Source organism: Urocitellus parryii, chromosome 8 (assembly GCF_045843805.1).
Source record: "Urocitellus parryii isolate mUroPar1 chromosome 8, mUroPar1.hap1, whole genome shotgun sequence".
Taxonomy (NCBI): domain Eukaryota; kingdom Metazoa; phylum Chordata; class Mammalia; order Rodentia; family Sciuridae; genus Urocitellus; species Urocitellus parryii.
The window spans coordinates 6,888,377-6,910,251 of NC_135538.1; the positions used below are offsets into that span (position 1 = coordinate 6,888,377).

At 53.3% G+C, this 21,875-nt stretch overlaps 1 protein-coding gene across 1 annotated transcript in view; it reads left to right on the plus strand.

Moving 5' to 3' along the window:
* Window positions 1–19,665, plus strand: part of Agpat4 (1-acylglycerol-3-phosphate O-acyltransferase 4) — a 68,287-nt gene extending 48,622 nt beyond the window's left edge. Inside the window, exons 2-8 of the mRNA XM_026393156.2 lie at window positions 1,754–1,923; window positions 11,914–12,075; window positions 12,335–12,488; window positions 14,725–14,827; window positions 17,406–17,481; window positions 18,142–18,340; window positions 19,421–19,665. Of these exons, the coding sequence (XP_026248941.1) occupies window positions 1,754–1,923; window positions 11,914–12,075; window positions 12,335–12,488; window positions 14,725–14,827; window positions 17,406–17,481; window positions 18,142–18,340; window positions 19,421–19,515 (959 nt within the window). The 3' untranslated portion in view covers window positions 19,516–19,665. The remainder of the gene's footprint in view (window positions 1–1,753; window positions 1,924–11,913; window positions 12,076–12,334; window positions 12,489–14,724; window positions 14,828–17,405; window positions 17,482–18,141; window positions 18,341–19,420) is intronic.
* Window positions 19,666–21,875: the final 2,210 nt, after the last annotated feature.

Sequence of the window (21,875 nt, forward strand, 5' to 3'; positions counted from 1 at the left end):
AGCCAAAGCCTCATGCCTGGTGAGTGGCACTGCAGGTTTGGAGCCAACTCCCTGAGCCGACAGCCTGCAGCCATCCCTGACAGGCACGTCTCTGTCCCCTTGCCACGCTGCTTTGTGGTTGCTGAGCTGTCGTCCCTAGGCAGGGATCCCCAGGACAGCAGAGTCTGATCTGGGGACCTGGGTCCTCCAGCCCTCTCATGGTGCTCACACATGCTAGGCAACCACATGGTGCTGGTAGGAAATACCAACGTGCCAGGTGCTTGGTGGGCACTGGGGTTCCACTCGGGTCAGGAAGAACCCAACAATAAAGTTCTTGCCTTGTGGAGCCTGTGGTCGTAATGGGGGAGATGATCTCGTGCTGTAATCATAAGTGCTGGGCTGGGAGGGTCCTGGGGAACATGCAGTTGGTGGGCATGCATGCTGGCTTAGGCAGGAGGAATGTCCTGTGAGCCCCATGGCACTCATCAGGTGTGAGTGGCACCAGCGTCTCTGCTCTGTCCACTGACTCCCATGTGCTGATCAGGGAGTGGATGGGTCCTGTCCCTCCTGGTTCTCAGAAATCCCTGCAGCATCAGAGCCTCTTCCCTGCCGCGGGGACAGTGGGATCCTGGCTGGCGGCCCTGCCGGTCTGTACGTGACTATTCCCTGGCTTGCCTGTGGGCATCCACTGAGGCCGCTGCCAGTGGGACAGCTGGACAGAGCAGGGCATGCTCTCTACTCCTGGAAAGAGGCAGCCGCCGACCATCCGCTTCTACAAAAGGAAGTGAGCATTCTCTCTGGTTTCTAAGGATACGGATCATGGTGACTTGGGAGCTTCCTGTCTGTAGTGCTCTGTGTGCCCGCCACGTGACTGCCACGCCTGGGACTAGGACACTGTAGCACTGTGAAGTTAGCTTGACCACAGTCCCACCGTGCCCCTCCTTGGCCTCTAGACTGAGACCTTGGAGAGGCCAGCCTCCAGGAGAAAGGGCAGCCCAGGTCCCACCACTTGCCTTTGTGTGCATGGGGGGTGGGGTGGTGAGGGAGGCCTCTGCCAAATGGGTGATAAAAAAACAATTTGGGGGACTGTGTGACCATGCACATTGAAGTGTTTCTGGACAACATGCACCACAGGGGCTTTCCTTGAGGCTACCAGGTTGGAAACTCATCACTTAGAGGCATGTTAAGGAGTATGCTCAAACTGGTCATTATCACCTGGAAGAGGAAGTCTTACATTTTCACAGTCTCCATTAAAGGCACATTATCAGCTTTATCAAAGCCTTGAGGATGACCACCGGGATTCACCCCTGCCTTCTGGGGCTGGAGCTGCTTCTGTGCCCACAGCCCCCTCTTATCCCGGGTGCCCACAGACATCGCCATAGTAGAGGAAACATGGTCACTTGTTGTCCTTTGGTAGAGTCTGTAAGTGTGCTCCTTGGTCATTGTCCAGGAGGTTCAGAATTCCTGCATCGGCTCACGCTGCCTTTGCTGTTGGTGCTGTGGCTTCAGTCTGTGTCATTTATTTTATTTTCTCCCAAGGCGTGTAAGGGCGGACGTCGCTGGCTGTCCCAGAGCTTCCCCTGTTCCCTGGAGCTGGAGGTCCCTCATGCTTCCTTCTAAACCCTCCTAAGGACTGGGTCTAGGCTGAGAGGATCCCGGACTTGATGCCTAAAAGTTCTTCCTTTCCCAGTGGGGAGGGCAGAGCCTGGCCAGAGGGACCCACCAGAGATCACAGGATGGCAAATAAGTGTCCTGTCACTGTGGTTTGTTCCAGAGCTGGTGATGTTGCTGGAGTGGTGGTCGGGCACAGAGTGCACCATCTACACGGACCCGAGGGCCTTCTCCAAATATGGCACGGAGAACGCCATCGTCGTCCTCAACCACAAATTTGAAATCGACTTCCTCTGCGGCTGGAGCCTGGCGGAGCGCTTCGGGATCTTAGGGGTAAGCGGGGCGCGGCTGCCTGCTCGTGCGTTTCTCTGCCTCTTTGCTCTCCTCCAGAGTTTGCCAAAGAATCCGTAGAGTTTTTGCCGGATGAAATGTTCTTTAAAAGCTGCTTTTCATTCTTGCTGGGATCAGGATTAACATCTTATGAGCAATAAGGGGGGATCCTCATCCTTGCTGTAGGCCAGGCAGTTAATAGTTCATTCCATCTTTATAGAAGCAGAGTAGGTGATATGCCAGTGGGTGACATATGCCACCCTCCCTTTTTAAGTTAGAGAGAGCTTAAATATTCTGCTCAGGGTCACACAGCTATAATTGGATTTGGATTTGAACTTGTCCAGTTTGACTCCCGTCCACATTCTTAATTACCCTTCCTGCCTGCCTGTGTGGCTCATGGAATTCATCTCTGAATTTCCATCATCGCGGGCTTAAGAACGTTGAGCTCCCAAGTGAGCAAGTTTGAATGGCACAATTCCAAAATATTATTAAATTCTGTTTTTCTCGATTTGGTTTGATTTCTTCTTGCATGCAGCTCACATACCTTTGGAACTGGGTCTCCCCCATTGACCTTTGTCATCTTTAATGCACGAAGGTGGGTCATGGTTAAGCAGGTGTCACATCCCTGAATCTCCAGCAGCACTGGAGAGTCGCAGTGGGAAGCGCAGCGTCCATCCGTCCGTGAGCCTGGGCTGGAAGGGCTCTGCGCACCTCGGCCTGGAGGCCAGGGCTTTGCACCTGGGAACCATGCCCTGCAGACAGCGGGGACTGTGCATGTCACCCTTGTTCTTGGCAGCCCATGGAGACCCCGGAGGACAGGGGACTGGAGGAGTTTGTGAGGCTGGGTTATCTGGGAAGGGGAGGGAGCCTCCTGCTGAGAGCTTCTCTTTCATTTTCCTATTTGCTTCTTTGGTGTGTGTGTGTGTGTGTGTGTGTGTGTGTGTGTGTGTGTGTGTGTGTTTTCAAAACAAAAGCAACAATTCTGGCACAGTTTCCCCCTTTATCTTTGGGGGATAAGTTCCAAGCCATTTTGAGGTTGCCCTACTTTGTTCAGATTCTTCTGAACCCCAGTGTGTACAGTTTTTCTTATAAATACAAACCTAGGATAGACTTTAATTTATAAATTATTCACAGTAAGAAATTAACAATTGCTACTAATAAAACTGAATAATTATAATAATATACTATAACAAAAGTTATTTGAAATTGCTGAGTTGTTTATTTCTGGAATTTTCCACCGTTGACTCTGGGTAACTGAGGCTGTAGAAAGTGGATCATGGCTAAGGGGAGCCACTGCCCCACCCTCTTCTGCCTCAGAGCTCCTGGCCTGGGGTCTTGGTTACCTTTCTGTGATTTGCATTCTCTCTGAGGCAAGAGCACCCTGAACATGTCATAGTCCCTGACCTGGTTTGTCGTGGAGACCCCTGGTCGGAGATGGACCCTTCCTGTGTTTGGGAGGGGGCACATGGGGATGGCTCTCAGAACCTGCTTCCTGATGTGCAACACGCCCTGGAGCCAGTGCTCACAGGTCGTCTAGGCAGTGGTACCCCAGGCTTTCCAGTGGCTTTGGCATTCCTGCTCAGAACCGTAAAGACGCCTGCAGTCTGCGGCAGGGGTGCCTGGGCCAGAGCAGAAGGCCTCCTGGGCTCCGTGCGCGCTCCATGCCCTTCCTCTGTGCCGTGTCCAACCTTGTACATCATCAGTCCCACTCCATAAATGAACTCCCAGAGCCCCGACCTTGCCCAAGGGCAGCAGCTAGTGAGCCATGTCCAGAGTCCTGCTCCTCCCCAGGAGGTGTAGAGGGAAAGCCGGGCCCCAGGGCCTGAGACCTGCTTCAGAGATGTTAAACAACAGGCCAGCAGCGGGGGACCAGGCTCCTAGCACCACCCTAGCTTGGGGTGCACCAGGGCTCAGTCCAAGGGCTGGGAGTCATCAAGCCCGCACCAGGGGCTGGGGATGTGGCTCAAGCGGTAGCGCGCTCGCCTGGCATGCGTGCAGCCCGGGTTCGATCCTCAGCACCACATACAAACGAAGATGTTGTGTCGCCAAAAACTAAAAAATAAATAAATATTAAAATTATCTCTCTCTCTCAAAAAAAATTAAATAAAATATTTAAAAAAAAAAAGCCCTCACCAGGTGGGACATGGAGCCATGGGAGCGAAGAGCTCAGGAAACAGATGGCTTAGGGCCCCCGGCCAGCACAGTGAGTGCAAGTTGAACCCCACGGTGCATATGGGGAGGTGGCCCAGGGAGAGGGACCCAGGCCAGGGAGGGATCCAGGGGAGGGGAGGGGACCCAGGAGAGGGGAGGGGACCCAGGGGCAGAGAGGGATCCAGGGGAGGGGAGGGGACCCAGGGGCAGAGAGGGACCCAGGAGAGGGGAGGGGACCCAGGAGAGGGGAGGGGACCCAGGAGAGGGGAGGGGACCCAGGAGAGGGGAGGGGACCCAGGGGCAGAGAGGGATCCAGGAGAGGGGAGGGGACCCAGGGGCAGAGAGGGACCCAGGAGAGAGACCCAGGAAAGGGGAAAGGGACCCAGAGGTAGAGAGGGGCCCAGGAGAGGGGAAGGAGGCCCAGGGCAGAGGAGGCCTGGGCTGGGAAGGGACTCTGGCCCAGAGAGGGAGGCAGCCTCCCAGAGCAGACTCCCTCTCAACCCTTGTTGGCACTTTTCTCTGAGAAGCTCTAAGATCTGGAGGCTCTCCCTCCTCCGTGCAGGGCCCGCCCACCCGCCTGTGCCCAGGGCGCTCCTCTTCCTCACTCTCCATTCCTTAAGCGAATACCAGATTTAGAGGATTTCCTCAAACACTATTAAACCACATAGCTAATGTGGGTAAAAGGGGTGGAGGGTCGCCAGATGTAGGTGACTGGTTTTAGGAGGTAGAGGGTTTGGGGAGACGTACCTGGAGGTGAGGGGGCGGGTCTCAAAGCCTGGCCCAGGCACCCTCTGACCTCACTGGATGCTCATCGGGGCCTCAGGTTTCATGGCTTCTCACTAAAGAGCCCCTGAGTTTCTTTAGAATTGGGAGGAGAGCGAGAGGAAGTGAATCCCATTTTCTTGAAACACCAGAGAAACGGCATGTGCTGTAGCCCCAGTGGGCCAAGTGTTGGTGGAGAGTAGGCCCTGGGGCGGGGGGGAGGCAGAGGGGATGTGGAGGCCAAGAGGATGGGGACCAGGGACCTCGTGGGGAGCTGGTGGAAGGTGCCAGGAGCCCCCCTCCAAACGTAGTAAAAAGCAGCTTTGTCACCGGGCAGAGGAGCTGTGGCCCGGTACAACCCACAGTGCTGGAGGAGAGGCCTGGCCTCTTCCCAGAATCCTCCTACCTTGGACAGGCCAGCATCTGGTACTGGTCTGCAGAATCTTTTGTCTTCAGTGACCTTGAAGACGAACCCCTCATTCATCCCTCTCTTGTGGATAACTTGAGCTGTGGAGAGCCCTCTGGAGCCTGAGCTGCAGAGACCCCTCTGGACTCTGAGCTGAGCTGTGAAGATCGATCTGGAGATGCCTCTGGAGTCTGAGCTAAGGAGATCATTCTGGAAATGCCTCTGGGGTCTGAGCTGAGAGACCCCTCTGGAGCCTGAGCTGTGGAGACCCCTCTGGAGCCTGAACTATGGAGATCCCTCTGGAGCCTGAGCAGATTGCTTTTTAAAAAAGGAAGAAAGCGTTTTCCTGACCAGGCATTTTTCATCCTCACCTGTGGAACGGTCCGTGAGGAAATGAGTTTAAATCCAACTAAAATGAAATCTGCAGAACTCTTGAACAAGGGGTTATTAGGTTTGTTTTGAGGGGAGAGTAATGGAATTCTCCTGAACAGAAGCCTCCAACCTCTGAAAACATCCTAAGGCCCCACTAGTATGGCCAGTGGTGAGTCCACCAGCCTGACCCAGAGACTCGGCTGCTGTTCTGGCCAGGTCCCCAAAGCCTTGTCATGGGATCTCAGATGCCCACTGGCTCCTTCTTCCCTGGGAAGAGAATGACCTGGGGACAGCTGAGGGTGCTTGCCACCACAGAGCCGGGAAAACTGGCGTGTCAGGCAAAGGCTTGAGGTTTCAGCTCCGTTTGCTTATCTCTCCCTTTGGTAAAACCTGCACATGTCATGGTCCAGACTGTCCCCCTCTGGGCAGTGCCAGCCCTGCACTCCACAGGTGTAGCTGTTGCTGTCTTCAGTATTCACCTGCTGGGGACGTGTGGCTGGGAGGTTCACTCCAGGGCCACCTGGGACATCTTTAAGGATAAAGAAGCCGTGTGCCTGAGTTATCCACGGCAGCAGGAGGAGCCTCAAACTGAGCAGCTTACGTCCCCAGGCACAGGGACAATGGCCTTTGCTCATGTGATCAGGATCCAGGCACAGCTCAGCAAGGGCCACTCAGAAGGCCACAGTCAAGCTGTGGGGGGAGGTGGTCTCACCCAGGGCCTCCAGTGTCTGTTGCCCACCTCCAGTCTCATGGCAGGTCACTGCTGACCCTGCCATGTGGGCCTTGGCATGGACATGGCCACCATCCCCCCCAGAGCCAGCACTCAGGACAGAAGCCAGGGCACTTTTGTAGCTGGAATTAGAAGGGACACCCCTCACTTCTATGTCTGCCGTTGGTTAGAAGAGGACGAGTGTGCCCAGCCAGCACTCAGGGGCGTGAGGCTGGGAAGTCACCGGGGCCAGCCCCACATCTCAGACCTCCATTTTCTGCTTAGCAACTCCGATCCAGGGTGAACGAGGCAGTTCAGTCCAAAAACAGATTGAAACTTTGTTGTATTTCTTGTGTAAAAAAGAGAGAGGAGTGCAGAATTACTATTCCTGAGTAGAAGGGACATCCAAGTCCCTCACAAAGCTGGGTCCTGCCTTTTAAATAAGATTCTTTTTTTTTTTAAATTAATTTTCTTTTTTTTTTTTAATTTATTTTTTAGTTTTGAGTGGACACAATATCTTTATTTTATTTTTTTTTATGTGGTGCTGAGGATCGAACCCAGGGCCCTATGCATGCCAGGTGAGCACTCTTCCACTGAGCCACAACCCTAGCCCCCTTAAATAAGATTCTTAGTGATGGCAACAAGCCACATATTTTCACAGTATGTGTCCAAGGAATTGTGTACTGTGGGCGTGAGCCCTTGAAGACACTGTGCTGGGTGCTGTGGGTTGAAAGATCAAGTGTCTCCAAGGACCCGTGCTGTATGAAGGGAGGTGAAGGGACAGTGTGCATGGCTGTCCTGCGAGGCCAGGTCTTCTGAGGGCAACAGGACATTCTCACCTGGGGCGGCAGGATGCAGGTGGCCAGGCTGGTACTCAACCTGTTCCCTACAGGGCAGTGCCCTGGAGCACCCCAGGAGTGCCCCGGGAGGCTGTGGGTGTTAACCTTGGTGCTGTCAGAGTCCCGGGGAGGAGCTAGGCCCACTGTGGCAAAGACAGGACACAGGAGGGGTGGGAAGGGGAGGCTGGCATGTGGGCAGTGCTGTCTGGGACAGACTGTAGGGAGGAATGGCACTGTGTTAGCACTAGTCTAACGCCTAGTGTCTACCAGCTCATGGGAGACAGCAAAGGTGCCCAGGGAGGGATGCCACTGGTCCCTTTGTGGCCATTTCCCTATTTTTGAAAAGCAAGATAAAGTTGAGGACAGAGCTTTTTGCTACCTGGGATTTACCCAGATGTTCTGTGCGAGATCCCTGTGCGGATGAAACCCCGTTCTTATGGAACATCTGGGCTGGGATTCGTCCACCCTGTCTGCAGCACCAGGCAGGCCCCATGGGGACCGAGGGAGTGGGCAGGCTGCTGCTTCTGCCCTCACAGTTCACCTCCTGGGCCAGGTGTGGCACGGACAAGGAACCTGATAGTGACAATAAGGTGACCAGGTGAGTCACCAGCCAGGAGAGGAGTGGCAGCTCAGGAGAGCCCCTGCTCGTGAGCTGATGAGTGGTCCCGGGCACATCAGCCTACTCTGGCTGCCCACGGTAGACGTGGCCAGGCTCCTCTTTCATTGACTGGAATTCTCTGGCAATGTCTTAACGAGCCGTCCAGTTGTAAAGGAGGCTGGCGGCAGTGCTGGCCGGGTGGCCTGGTCCCCTGGGGCACCATGCACTGTGCCAGTCACATGGTCTACTCTGGGATGCTGCTCACAGTACTGTCTGCCCTGCCCCCTGTGCTGGCTCAGGGCCCTGTCGCCTGCCACCCACACGCCTGCGAGGTGGGGCAAATGCCTGCTGCTTAGATGGCACTGCGCAAAGGGCAAACTGCCCTCACAACCTGCCCCTGGGAGTCCTGTTGTGCCACCTGCCCTTTTACGCCTTCTTGTCTTCCTAGCTGCTCAGGCCTAGAGCCACCCAGGAAGGCCCTGGGCCAGCTGTTTGGAATAGAAACTGAGCGGGGGCATGAGGACCTGGGCTCAGGAAGGACAGTCCAGAGCCATGTGCAGGGACCTCCTCTCTCCCAATCTGTCCTGATCACCGTGACCCCTTGGAGCAGAGTCAGCGGTGATAAATGTCCTGCTGGACTGCGATCCCTGACTGGCCCCCAAAGGCTGCTCCTGTCCCCAGGCCCACCTGCACACCTGCCCAGCTGTGAACACACCACCTGGGCTTGGCAAGGGGAGGGATGCCGACTGGGGGCTGCAGGTGAAGATGTTTGTCTGAAGCCCGAGAGCTGCAGGCGGTGGGCTGGGCTTTGGCGGACCACACTACTTATTTCTAGTCTAGGAGAAATGAATTCTTAGAGAGCATTTTGTGTTTCAGGTGTGGTTTGCGCATTTCCCCCAGGGCTGTGACTAATTGTGGAACAGAGTTCATTTTGTTTATTGACTCTCTGGAGAATTCTCTGGTAGAGTACAGTCCATGGCATTTTCCTCCAGGCATCAAGAATGTAGAAAGCAGAGAAAGGAAGGAGCGTAAGCAAGACTGGGCCCCAGTTGTGGAGCTCAAGTTTGCACAAATGGAGTCTCTCACCTTTCGGTATGCGTGTACACGCACTCACACACACACTCTCACTCTCTCTCTCACACACACACACTCTGTCTCTGTCTCTCGCTCACTCTCTCGCTCACACTCTCTCTCGGTGCATCATCTTGAGCTCCGCTCTCTTTCCTGTGCATGACTCTGGTAGGGACTGAGGCGTCACGACAGTCCTGGCCACAGCCAGTCCTCTGCAGCCATGAGCCTTGCTGAAGAGAGGCTCTGCTCAACAACTTCCTTGCAGTCAGTGGCAGAGACAGAACAGAAACTGCCCGCTTTGCTCTTCCTTGCCCACTAGACTCTCGCCTGGGCTCCACCAAACTTCAGTTTGCTGCTTTCTCCAGTTCATGGTCAAGAAAAACATCCAAGTGTTGAAGTGTGAACATTCCAACTAGCTCATTTTTTTTTTTTTTTTTTTTTACAAAAGTCTCACTTGTTTTTGAATTTCTAATTACGAGGCCTCAGTTTATATATGTAGTAGAAATAAATGACCCCGGGTTAAACAAATGACTAACTGGTGGCCAAACTGATAAACCTGTGGGAACGGTCCTGCGTTTGAAAGATTTATCTAACGATGCCTTCCTCTCTCTGAGTGGTCTTCACCCCTGACCAGGCTCTCTGCAGGTCCCCACGGAGGGTCAGAGGTTGTGGGGCATCACAGGAATGTGGCTGGGCAAGGTGCTGACTGTTTTTCCAAGAAGCTTAACATCCAGCACAGGCACTGGGGGTCTTCATGCCAGCACATGGCAGGCTGCCATGTTGGGGGAGACCTTGACTAGCACTCACAGAGTAAGCTGAAGTAAGGGTAACGAGAAGGGACACATTAGGATCATTTTTCACGGCAGAAGTGAGGTGGGAGCCACCCAATCTCAGGCCTGGAAGGCACTGGATCCGTGAGAGGCAGAGTGGATCTTTCCACTACCGTGGGTCTCTGTACTGGTGGCCCCTTGGCCAAGGTACTGCCTTCTGGGCTCATGGGACGGCTGTGTCCCTGGGTGGTGGTGGTCCTGACTTTGGCTGCCTCATGGGATGAGAAGGAGAGCTGCACCCCTCACCACCCCACATACCCTCTCATATACACACACGAGCTTTTTAAACTTTTAGCTGTAGAATGTATGATGACGATGGTGACCCTATACCAGTAGAAAATGGCAGGGCAGGACACTTCAGCCCCATAGGTTGTGGAGTACCCTGTACTGCCTAAGAAATTCAGACTTTCAAGACATGCTGCATCGGGATGGGTCTGTACATAACTAACTCGTCAGAAAAGCCTGTCAGGTCTACCTTCAAGCTCAATCTGGAGTCAGTGTATGTTTTCTTGGAAATTCCTTAAGGCTGTTGCTACCCACACACAGAAACCTTGATGGGCCTGAGAGCGTCCTGATGTTTATAATTTGTTTCTGGGGACCATAGCTTCTAGTCTGTTAGTAATAAATTAGTTAAGTCACATAAGTCTGTTAGCACAGAGCCCATTGGTTAATGCTGGGATAAATATGATTTATTTATCATTGTTATGCTAATGCTGGGTTTAGAAAATGGGCTGAATGAAGAGACCCTGGCTCTGTGCTAGGCCTGGGACAATGATAAGGGCCACACTCTTCACTACTTGTGGAAATCCCCGACTCTGCTTCTCTGGGTTTCCATATGCTGTCCAGCCCTTTCCCCCACATTTTTATTGGTGCATTATAATTACAAGTAACAGGCTACTCGACCCTTGTGGGAACCCTGTGAAATTGATTAGCATCCATTTCCTTATGGCATAGGTGAGAAGCCCGAAGCTCAGAAAAGTTGTTTCTTGACCAAAGCCACACAGATGGAGCGGGCTCCTGTCACTTAAACCCCCTGCCAAGGGTCCTTAGAACAGAAGGGAGTCTGGGTGCAAAAGGAGGAGGGCACGGCTCCTGGGAAGGTGGCCCACGTGTCTGCTCCTGTGCCCCATTGACGTCAGCCTCAGAGGGAGACTGGCCAACACACTCGGCCTCCTCAGCTGTTCGCCACGTGACGTGTGGTGCTAAGCAAGTCACTTCACGTCTCTGAGCCTTGGTTTGTAAAGTGCGGGACATTCCCGTGGGTTTAGAATCACATAGAACTCATACAAAGTGTGTGGCCTTGGGTGGGCAAAGGGCAGCCATCGCTCCCTCTGGAGAGTGTCCACGCTGCCAGCACTCACCTCCAAGTGGGCTGTGGCCAGCCAGCTTCAGGCTGCATGGCTAGATTCTCTTTGAGGGAATTTCCATGTCCAAAATGAAAAGCACATCAAAATGTGTCCGTGCTCCTCTTCCCCACAGGGAGGGTGAAGTTTGCTTTTTAAACAAGGTAGAAAGTGGGAGCGGGGGAAGGACCGTGTGGGGGCGTCTTCGCATTGGCCCTGGGTGGCTCAGGTTTAGGGCTCAACCAGGCAGCTGTCAGGAGCAGCTCAGCCTGACTCCCCTGGGACATGGGACCTCCCCAGCTTGAGGGAGGAGCATCCTGGCCAGTTGTTCTGTGTCCCCTCCCTGGTACCCATGGAAACCCTGGTGCTCCCCAGCCTGGAGAGGGCCTGTGGGTTCTGGGCACAGCTGGTTGGGGCCACCCCTGGCAGCCCTTGGGGCTCGGTGGCTGGGATGCCAACCTAATGGTGGGCCAGGCTGCCGCACCCTGCAACACCTCAGGAAGGTCTGTGGCGGGCACTCAGCACCATTCATGGCTTCAGAGATGAGAAAAAGCAGCTGGCAGAGGGCCGGAGCACCTGCTGGTCTGATGGACTCCGCTCCACCAAGGGCCTGTGCCCGAGAACCTCTCTGGGCTCCACTTCCTCGTCTGTAACGACTCTGGCTTGCCTTGCCTGCAGCACGCACCCAGCCTCCCTCCCTGTCCCCCAACAGTGAGTGGCCTTGACCTCCCGTTGACACAGTGGGAAGGGCTCCAGGGCCACCAGCTTTGGCCACAGGGTGTTCTGGAACGCGTGCGGCTTCCCGTGTGAACACCTCTCCTTTCCCACTAACACCTCCAAGAGCCATAAGGGGTGATCCCCCCCCCCCCCGCCTTCTCTTTTATGGACACCCTGTGCTGCTTCCTGTTTCAGAACTCCAAGGTCCTGGCCAAGAAAGAGCTGTCTTACGTCCCAATCATTGGCTGGATGTGGTACTTCACGGAAATGATCTTCTGCACACGCAAGTGGGAGCAAGATCGCGAGACAGTCGCCAGGAGCCTGTTGCACCTCCGGGATTATCCCGAGAAGTATCTTGTACGTGGGAGCAGCACGTCTTGCCAATCCCTGCGGGTCCTTTTGTGGCCACAACTCTGTGTCACTTCGTATCCATGGGTGAACACAGAATTGCATGCGACCTGGGGTGGTGTGTGACCACAAGGCGGTGTGACTGCAGGGTTGTGTATGATCTCAGGACGTGTGACTTGACAACCTCGTGTGATCTGGGATTGTGTGTGACCTTGGAACACTGTGGACCCATAGGGTCCTGTGTGACAGTCCCCCCTCTACCTTCCAGTTCCTGATCCACTGCGAGGGCACACGGTTCACAGAGAAGAAACACCAGATCAGCATGCAGGTGGCCCAAGCCAAGGGGCTGCCCAGCCTCAAACACCACCTGCTGCCACGCACCAAGGGCTTCGCCATCACTGTGAGGTGCTTGAGGGATGTAGGTAAGGAGGCAGCCTCTGCAGCACCGCCACTCCTGCCAGCACAGGGCGCCCACAGCCCGTGATCTGCAGTGCCGTTCCCTGGTGATGCCTTGGAGCCGGCATGTGGCTGACAGCAGGAGTGACTGCTAAATTAGGGTCTCTGAGGGATTCAGAACCTGCTGGGCACCTCTCCTTAGTGCATCCCAGCAAACACTGCCCTCTGCTGCTCAGCAGTGGCACTGCCGTGTGACTGTGTGGAATGTGCTGGATCCTGCAGGGGCCCCTGGCCACAGACCCACTTGAGCCCTGTTGGTTTGGGGCATTTCCTGCCGATCTGTTGGCATCAGCTGCCTGCAGATGATGAACCACCTGTGTCTGGCAGCTGACCTGCGAGTTTCGAGCCTTGAATTATTGTTAGGTAGAAGAAACAAGGAAACCAATGATAGGTTTCTGACCTCTAGTCCTCTTTGCAGTTTAAAACACTCTTCCCTGATAACTCATGTGGCTTCCCAGCTCCTGAATCCCTGGTCCCTGGGCCTCACTGCCCTCTGGTTGGATGGTCCATCACACAGCTTTGGGTCTCGGGGGCAGCTCCGTTGGCTGGGCAGACCTTCCTTGGGTGTCACATGCCAGGTATACCCAGGAAAGGCTGGGGTCCATCCTATGGAGAGAGGGGGGCAAGGCTGGGCCCTTTGTCACCAGAGCCACGTCATGGCTTCAGGCCTTGTGTTGCTGGTTTCCCGTGGCCTTGTCCTCATCTCTCCTCTCGTCGTGAGACAAAGAGCAAGAGACCCCGAACTGTTGCATAGGCCAGCCTCAGGATTTAGCTGGATGCTGAGGATATGGAAGTCAAGCTGTTTTCTTTTTTTGGTGCCAAGGATTGAACCCAGGGGCGCCTAAACACAGAGCCACATCTCCAGCCCTTTTTAATATTTTATTTAGAACCAGGGTCCCGCTAAGTTGCTTAGGGACTTGCTAAGTTGCTGAAGCTGGCTTTGAACTCACGGTCCTCTTGCCTCACCCTCATGAGATGTTGGGATTGCAGGTGATTCAGTGCCTGGCTGGACCAGCTGTTTTCTGTGGTGCGGTTCACTTTGGGGACCCTGCTCCCAGGCACTCCTGCAGGCCACCAGGAGGGACCCTCTCCCCCTGCCAAAGATGGTGGGCCTGCAGCACCTGCAGGGGGGTCAGGCAACAGGGAGGGAAAATATGATAGTGATTTTATCATTTTCAAATCTGGGTTCCCCACTTTCCCAACTAGATGAAGAACTTGTGAAGCTTCCTAGTATTTTCTATTCCTTTTCTTGATAGCAATGGTACATGTAGAGTTCTCAATGAAGGGCCAGGCTCATAATGTGGTGAGCACAAGGTGCTGGACCTGCAGCCAGTACCTGATTGTCATTTCAGCCACAGTGACAAAGGCATCAGAAGGACTACATACTCCAGAACTAGGCTTGGAGGGCTGAGACACCTGTCCAAGCAAACACCACCCCACTGAGAAAGGTGGCCCTGGGATTCACGTCCAGTCTGACACAAATCCCTGTTCCTTCCACTGTCCATGCGTGTCCTACACAGCACAAGAGTCCACGTTTCCACCAGGCATTTCTATCACTCACTGGTTCATTCTCACCATCTTCCATCCTGAGAACCAGAGCGTTCTGAGCAGGGGCAGGCTGGGGGCTACAACCACAACTTTTCACATTAAGTCCAATGTGCTGACAGGGCCACTCACCACTGAGTGGACCATTAACATCATGCATAATTTCTTGGCCATGTTGCAACTGACTCTGATTCAATTCCTGAAGGACTTCCAGTCAGTATCTTATGGTAGGTTTGTAGCTGTCTCATTGTTGTTCTAGGGGAAAAAAATGCTCCCAGGAAACAGACATGCTTAGATGTTTAATATGCTTCCCATTAACTTGTCTTGTGTAAATATGGGCATTTGTGAGCACAACAGGTCATGCATATTAGAAAGATGCCAATCATTGTTATCACACATCTAGATCTAATATTGTAGTATTGCTACAATTTTAAAATTGATCTGACCTCAGCAATTACTCATTACTATACTATAAGGGGGTTTTCTGATTACATGTTTGGTGTAGAACATTTGAACAACATAGAAAAAGCACAAGGAAATCTGATTGTGCCATTCGTAGACAACCAGTTAGCGATGTTATGTCTTCGAATGTGTGTCTGCAAAACAGAAACGGGTCCACCTGCTATATACTGCTCTGTGTTTGTCTTATTTTTATAGTTCCAGCTGTATATGACTGTACACTCAATTTCAGAAATAATGAAAACCCAACACTGCTGGGAGTCCTAAATGGAAAGAAATATCATGCCGATTGCTATGTCAGGTAAGCTGCCTCTTTCCTTTTCAGAAAAGAGAAAGCTCGTTGCTAAGTAAATAAGTCACAAATGACCGAGAGACCTTCTTCTAGGGACATCTGGTTAACATCTTGCATTCAGTCTGTTTTACCCTGAACTCATTTATAGTCTACATTTATGTTATGAACTCGAGTGACTTTCTACTATTTGGAACAATCTAACCTGGGGAAGCCTCTTTCCCTCCCAGCTACTTCTTGAACCTCTTATACCAACTCATTTTCATCCCAGAGCCCTGGCTGGTGAAAGGGCAGACCATATTTCATAATCAATCATTTAGATATTGAGTGTAAAGCAATTGTTTTATTGACCCTTTTCTTGGAAGATGGATCTGCCCTGTGCAAATACACACGAGTGACAGCACCCAGTGTTGGTAAGGAGACGTAGAGGTGCAGAACACTCCTGCAAGACCTCACGTGGGTTACTCTCCAGTTAGTCATGACTAGGGAAGACCCTCCCTAGGCCAATTCTCTTCACCTGTCCATTGACTAACACAATGGGCTTACTGTCTAATCTCCAGAATGTCACCAAGATGAGCAGGAAAAATTTAGAGAAGCTGCAGATGGTAAAACGAAAGGGTGATTTGCCTTAGGTCAGTGACTTACTCATTAAGTCCAATCTGACTCTGGTGGGGTTGGCCTGGTTTCCTGTGCTGTGGGTCATCTCCTCCAAAGTCTGACCAAGAGCCCCTGAAATGCCCACCAGCAGAGACACAGGCAAGTGGTATGTATTTTCCCATTCAAGACTCTACTGATGCCAAGCTACAGCATGGCTCAACGAAACGCCAGTGGCTGACCATACTCACTAGGCTCAACATAATGTTTGAACATTCCCAAGGAGATGTGCTGGTGGGCTGACCGCTGAAGTCCAAAGCCACTCCCTGCCTGGAATCGAGCCCAGATCCTTAGAGGCAGTAGAGAGCAGCATTCTGAGATCTTCCAAATGGTGGGGTGGCCACTGTCTTTCACTCAGCTGCTGCCAGAGAAAGCTGGGAATCCCCACCCTCCCTAAGGGGGTCTTCTTCAGGGACAAAATGCGCTTTTCTCTCTCAAGTTCCTTCAACACTTGGCAGGAGCTCCACGTTTTCTTAGGTCACTGCAACTCTCCCGAGCTTGTGGCAATCAGAGCACACATCCCCAAACTGGCTCCCGTCTCGTTGTCAAGTTCACTCGTGGCCTCCCAGGAGATTTTATAATGTACTGGGGACCAGTACCAGAGCCTCATGCATACGAGGCAGGCACTCTACGGCTGAGTTATCTCCACAGCCCCCAGGAAGATTCCTTTTGCTACTCAATTCACCTCTCTCCTTGTAGTGACCCAGTTGGGATGGCTGAGGCCTTGCTCTGAGAGACACTGCACCTCAGTGTGAAGCATGAAAACATCCAGGGCAACAGTGCCAAGGACATTACTGAAAAGAGCAGCTCCTTGGTGCAAGCAAAGAAATAGTTTGCAGGCAGCATCTCTAACCTCCTCATGAACCACACTGAAAGATCTGATCTGCAAACGAGGGCAGATCAGAAGAGCAAAGAAAGAAATGGTGTATGCATGGAAAGAGATGTAGGGACAGGAAAGGGGAAGAGAAGACAGGAAAGTTTCCAGAGAAACTTGCAGGGTAAGTCTTAATTATGTTAAAAGCTTACCTCTGTAGAATTCTGCCTGAGAAGGAAGCCCTTATTCTAAAAGTGGTGGCTCCCGTCATCTCTGATGAGGTGAAATCCCAGCCTCCATTCTCTGAAAAGCTACACCTTGGCAAAGAATTTCTGAAGTGTCTCTTCTTCCTAAGATATTCCTGAGCAGTGAGAAGTGAAACGAGCCTTTTGTCCTTTCTCAAGGACAAAAGCAAGTGTAAATTCACAGTCCTTGAAGTCACCAGAGCCAGCAGCCTCAGAAGAGAAAGCGAGCAAGCAAGAGAGAGAAAGGGACAGACAGACATGGAACAGGAGACAGAGCAAAGTGGCATCTCCCCTTGTTTCTGATGGGCTGTCTGCAGAATGATCCTCATGCCCCTACTAGCAATGGCCCCAGGGCCACCCTTGAACCTGTGAGTAAACACTGGGGTGCAAAGTGACACAGGGATCCCTGAGCCCAGAGGGGCAGATGCCCTGGTTTCTCCCATCCAGGTCCTTTCATGTAGTGACACTCTGGCAGGGGCCTGCCTTGGTGCTACCAGGTCAGATCACTTGATGGGAGGCATCTGGCCGTTGCTGAAAAAATGACTGGCGTATTATCTCCTAAATGTAGATTCTGTACGTGTTGGAGACTAAGGCAAGTGTCAGATCTGGGGAGCCTTTCTGTTAGGCAGGAGGGAAAAGAGAAAAGGGCAGGTGTCCCCGCGTCTCACCATCTTTGTGTCATCAAATCAGGTCCTTGCTCCATCCTGCTTGGACCATGACTACACTTTGGCTTCCATGGAAGTACTCCTCTTTGCTTCCACACTGTGTAGGCCACCTAAATGAAAGCCCCGAGAGCAGGCACTGTTATGCTGAAAGTGCTGCTGGCCCCGGGTATGGCTGTGGCCTCCCCACCACTAGCTGCTCTCTGCCCTTGCAGGCGGATTCCAATGGAAGACATCCCCGAAGATGAGGACAAGTGCTCGGCCTGGCTCCACAAGCTCTACCAGGAGAAGGTGAGGGGAAAACAAGTGAAATGTCTTTAAAGGGCTTCACAGAGAGAATGAAGCTGTCTATGGGTGTAGTGGCCAAGACGAAGTAGGCCCCACAGCCCTTGCTGTTTCCTGGCTGTGGCCCTGGGGCAGAATATTCCTGCAAGATGCTACAGTTATCTTTGGCAATGGATGCAGTCTAAAGTGCTTCTGGGTCAACAATTTGGTTGCCTGCCTAATCCAGAACATCACCAGCATGAGCAGGATATAGTCCCTGAGGGTGGCTTTGCCATGGCTGGGTTCAGACCTGCAGGAGCCCCTCCTTCCTCTGAGCAGGACCTTAGCTTCCACTCTTTCTTTCTTCCCAAGACATACTGAGAAGGGGCCATCTAATATTTTCCTAATTTGCTCTCACGGAAGAAGTCTGCCTGTGCTCCATCACCTCCTGTGAGTGGCATCTACAGGCTTCAAGGCCCTCTGTCATCTGTGTGGTCTTGAAGTCCCAGCCCCTGGGAAGCTGCAGGGCACAGACAGGGTGCTGGTGCTGGTGGACTGCATGTGGAGTCTGCAGATCCTGTGTGGAGAGGCCAGAATGTCAGTGTGGAGTGCGTCCTGGGTGGGTCTGGGCAGGCCAGTTTAGCCTAGTCCAGTGCTGTATCAGAGGGTCCCTTCCTCTGTCCCCAGGATGCTTTTCAGGAGGAGTACTACAGGACAGGTGTCTTCCCAGAGACCCCCCGGGTCCCCCCACGGCGGCCCTGGGCCCTGCTCAACTGGCTGTTCTGGGCCTCGCTGCTGCTTTACCCTTTCTTCCAGTTCCTGGTCAGCATGGTCAGCAGTGGCTCTTCTGTGACACTGGCCACCTTCATCCTCGTCTTCTGCATGGGTAAGTGGAGAGCAAGAGGCTTCCAGGTGGAGGCAGTGGGAGCGTGGGGCCAGGCTGAGGGGCCTGTGAGGCTGCACATTGCCCTCGAGGCAGAGCAGCTGCCAATCCACAGGCCACGCCCTGCGTGGCACAGTGTTGCTCCTCTCCTCCTCACAGGCCTCTGAGCAGAGTCCGTGTTGTGCTCCCCTCTTCTACTTTACAGTAGCACTGAGTAATTCTATGTGAGTTCTAGGACCAGGCCAGGGTTCGAGTCTCAGCTTCTCGAGAGGTGGCCTCAAGCAGAAGTCTCCTCACTTCTAAATGACCTATGGGATACGTGCCTCTGCCCCATCCATGACTGAGGAAGTCTACAGAGCTTGGTGCCACTGCTCTGGGAGACTCTGTTCACTCCCCTGTTGGTTCATGAATGATGATCACACATAGTGTTTGCTTGGCCCTGTGATGGGGGGCACATCAAGGTGACCGAGGTGTGGTCCTTGTTTGTACCAAGGACCTATGGAAGTCTGCCCTCTCCAGAGGGAACAGGCCACTTCTGAGCAGCAGCCCTGTTTTCCAGCCTCCTGGTGGCTAACTGGGCTCAGGCCTGGGTTCTGCAGAGGTTGTTACGGTTCACACCCACAGGTGTGAAGGCTCTCAGCCAGGGCAGGGACTTCACTCACCACTCCAGTACTCGCCCCAGGCATGCTGAACTTGGGTGCTTTAGATGTTGGAGCCCTGCATTTTCCAGGCTCCTTTGCTGAGGTCCCATAAGCTCCTACCCTGCACTGGCAAAAGAACCCTCTTTGCCATGGGGATCAGCATGGAAAGCTGAGAATTCTGTGGGTCCCACAAACAGCTGTTCACTTCCAGTACACAAGAATGAAAACCCAACCGAGCAGCCTTACTCGGTTCCTTTCAATGTCACGTAGACTGACATTTTAGATTGACTCTAAAGCTGGGGTCCTGAAAAGGCACCTCCAATCTGCCAGCTCTCACTGATGCTTGGGATTTGCACCCACCTGTCTCCCCCAGGTTCTCGCCAGGCAAACTTCCCTGCAGTCTGTCCTCCTGCTAATCTCTGCTCCTGCCCTGTCTCTGCAGCTTCCATGGGAGTTCGATGGATGATTGGTGTGACAGAAATCGACAAGGGCTCTGCCTATGGCAACATCGACAACAAACAGAAGCAGAGTGACTAACTCAGGGATGTGTCACCTCCAAAGGGAACCTTGGGGAACTGGTGGCCTCTGCACAGCCTTCTTAGTGGGACATGATGATGGAGGCTGGGTGAGCCCCTGCCGGCACGAGCACACATCAAGGCCTCCCCAGACATGGAGCTCGGTCTCGGAGGCAGAGGGGGAAGATGATGCTCTTAAATCGTTTTTCCCCGTGTGATTTCGTGGGTTTGGTTTTCTTTTCACTCTCTAGCGCGCGCGCACGTGTGTGTGTGTGTGTGTGTGTGTGTGTGTGTGTGGTTTTGAGAGACAGGGAGGGAGAGAGTGGCTGTGCAGTTGCGTGTGGGCCTGCCTCTGTGACAATGCAAAGGGTCTTGGAGGCTGCAGGGGGGAGCAGGGCTGGGGACAGAGGGGTGAGTCCCCCTGTCATCCTCTGGTGCTGAGCTGAGTCTTCTGTAACCTTTGATTGCCAGAGACAGTGAAAAGTGCTTTAGGTAAGATGACGAAAGTATGCCTCCAAAAAAAAAAAAAAATTAAAGTGTTTGTCTGGGTCACCTGTGGTGTGTGTTTACACTGACTGCTCTGCCCCCCTTCTGCCTCTGCCCTGGCAGGGTCATGCTCACAGCAGGGGGTAGCCAGGAAGCTTGGGGTGAGGCGGCACCTACAGGCACACAGATCACTGAGGTGGCTATGCCAACAGTGACAGAGCGCCTCTCTGAGGACAGAGACGGCAGGATGTGGGGACTAGCAGAGCACATCCCTAAACAGCAAAGGCCCTCCAGAAGGCAGCTCTGGTTTTCTGTCTTGCTGAAATGGAGTCCACTGTGTGAATATTAAGGAGCTGCCCAATCCTAGAAAAAGCTGATCTTGAAACTGAACATGAGCTGGGCACGCCTATGATCCCAGTGGTTCCAGAGGGAGAATCACGAGTTCAGACCCAGCCTCAGCAACTGGAAGGTGCTAAGCAACTCAGTGAGACCCTGTCTTTAAATAAAATACAAAATAGGAATGGGGATGTGGCTTAGTGGCAGAGTGCCCCTGAGTTCAATCCCCAGTCCCCAGTACCCCCTGGCTCCCCACAAAAAAGAAATCGAACATGAAAAAACAACAAAGCCTGGGCATTCTTTAGTGATCTGGGAAATGGCCTCACTGTTAGCAAGAAAGAGCAGGATCATTACGAAGATATGCCTTACCCCTTCCTAGCAGCCAAAGAGCCTGGTGCTCCACAGACCAGCTCCCATGGACCAGAACATTCTGGGCTTCTGTCTTCCATCTTGGCTCCCAACTGGATACCAATTTACACCACTGAAAGGTTCTGCTCTTCAGCAAACTGAGTGGTCTGGGAGTGCTGGCCAATGGGGAGGACTTCTGCAGACCAATCAGCCAACAGAGGACAGACACGCCAGGGGAACATGAAGCAGTGACATTTCAGAAGGGGAACAACTGAAACATGTACGTCCTTCTACGCTGAGACGCCAGTGGCGATTGAATTGACAGGCACTTAGAAGCATGAATGAAACAGACGTCTTTCCCACGTAAAGGACCTACTGTTTTGCTGTGGTTGCAGAAGAGATGAACTGGTCCACACCAGAGCTGGCCAAACATCCCACCAAAGGCTCAGCCTATTCAGAGTCACTAAGCACTTTCCACTGACCTAGAGGAGCCGAGTTACAAGTGAGGTCTAGAGCGCTTTCTGCCTACGAGACAATATCGGAGCCTGGTGAATATTCACACAAGTGACTTGCACAGATGAAGAAAGGAGCTCATCCCCACCTACTTGGGGGAGACCCACGCTTGCTGACTCCCTGTGTGCGCCCAGCATAGCAGCTCCCCTGCACAAGGACCCGCAGGCAAGCCCCCGGGGATGCTCCCCCTAGGTGTGTGCACTCCTGTCTGAGTGCCCTGGCAGGCCTGCCCCTGGATTTTAGGGCCATCCTCCACTGAGGACCAGAGTGAGGCAGAGGGACCCTTTGCAGTGCCCATGATATTCCAGGTACAGCTCACAGTGACTTGCCTTGCTGGGGTCACTGCAAGCCTCCAGCCAGCCTCCCTGCCTCTCACAGCCCACCTGCCATTTGTACAGCGGGAGTGGCGCCTACCTCCTGGGTCACTGCCAGGCAGAGAGGCACCTGAAGGGCAGGGAGGCTGTGTCCACATCACCACTGCTCAAAAACCTGCAGGACTTACCAGGGGATGCTGAAAATGTGCCATCCTCCCATTCATTAAGTTTGTGACCTATGTCCCCCAAACACACCCCCACCCTACCCCAACACCCACAGGTGCCCCATCACAAGCAGAAGCAGCGACCAGTGAGACCTCTGCAGCCTGAGGCCCCTGGCTCCTGCTCAAGGCTGGAGGGAGTCCAGCGCGCTCCCGCTGTGTAA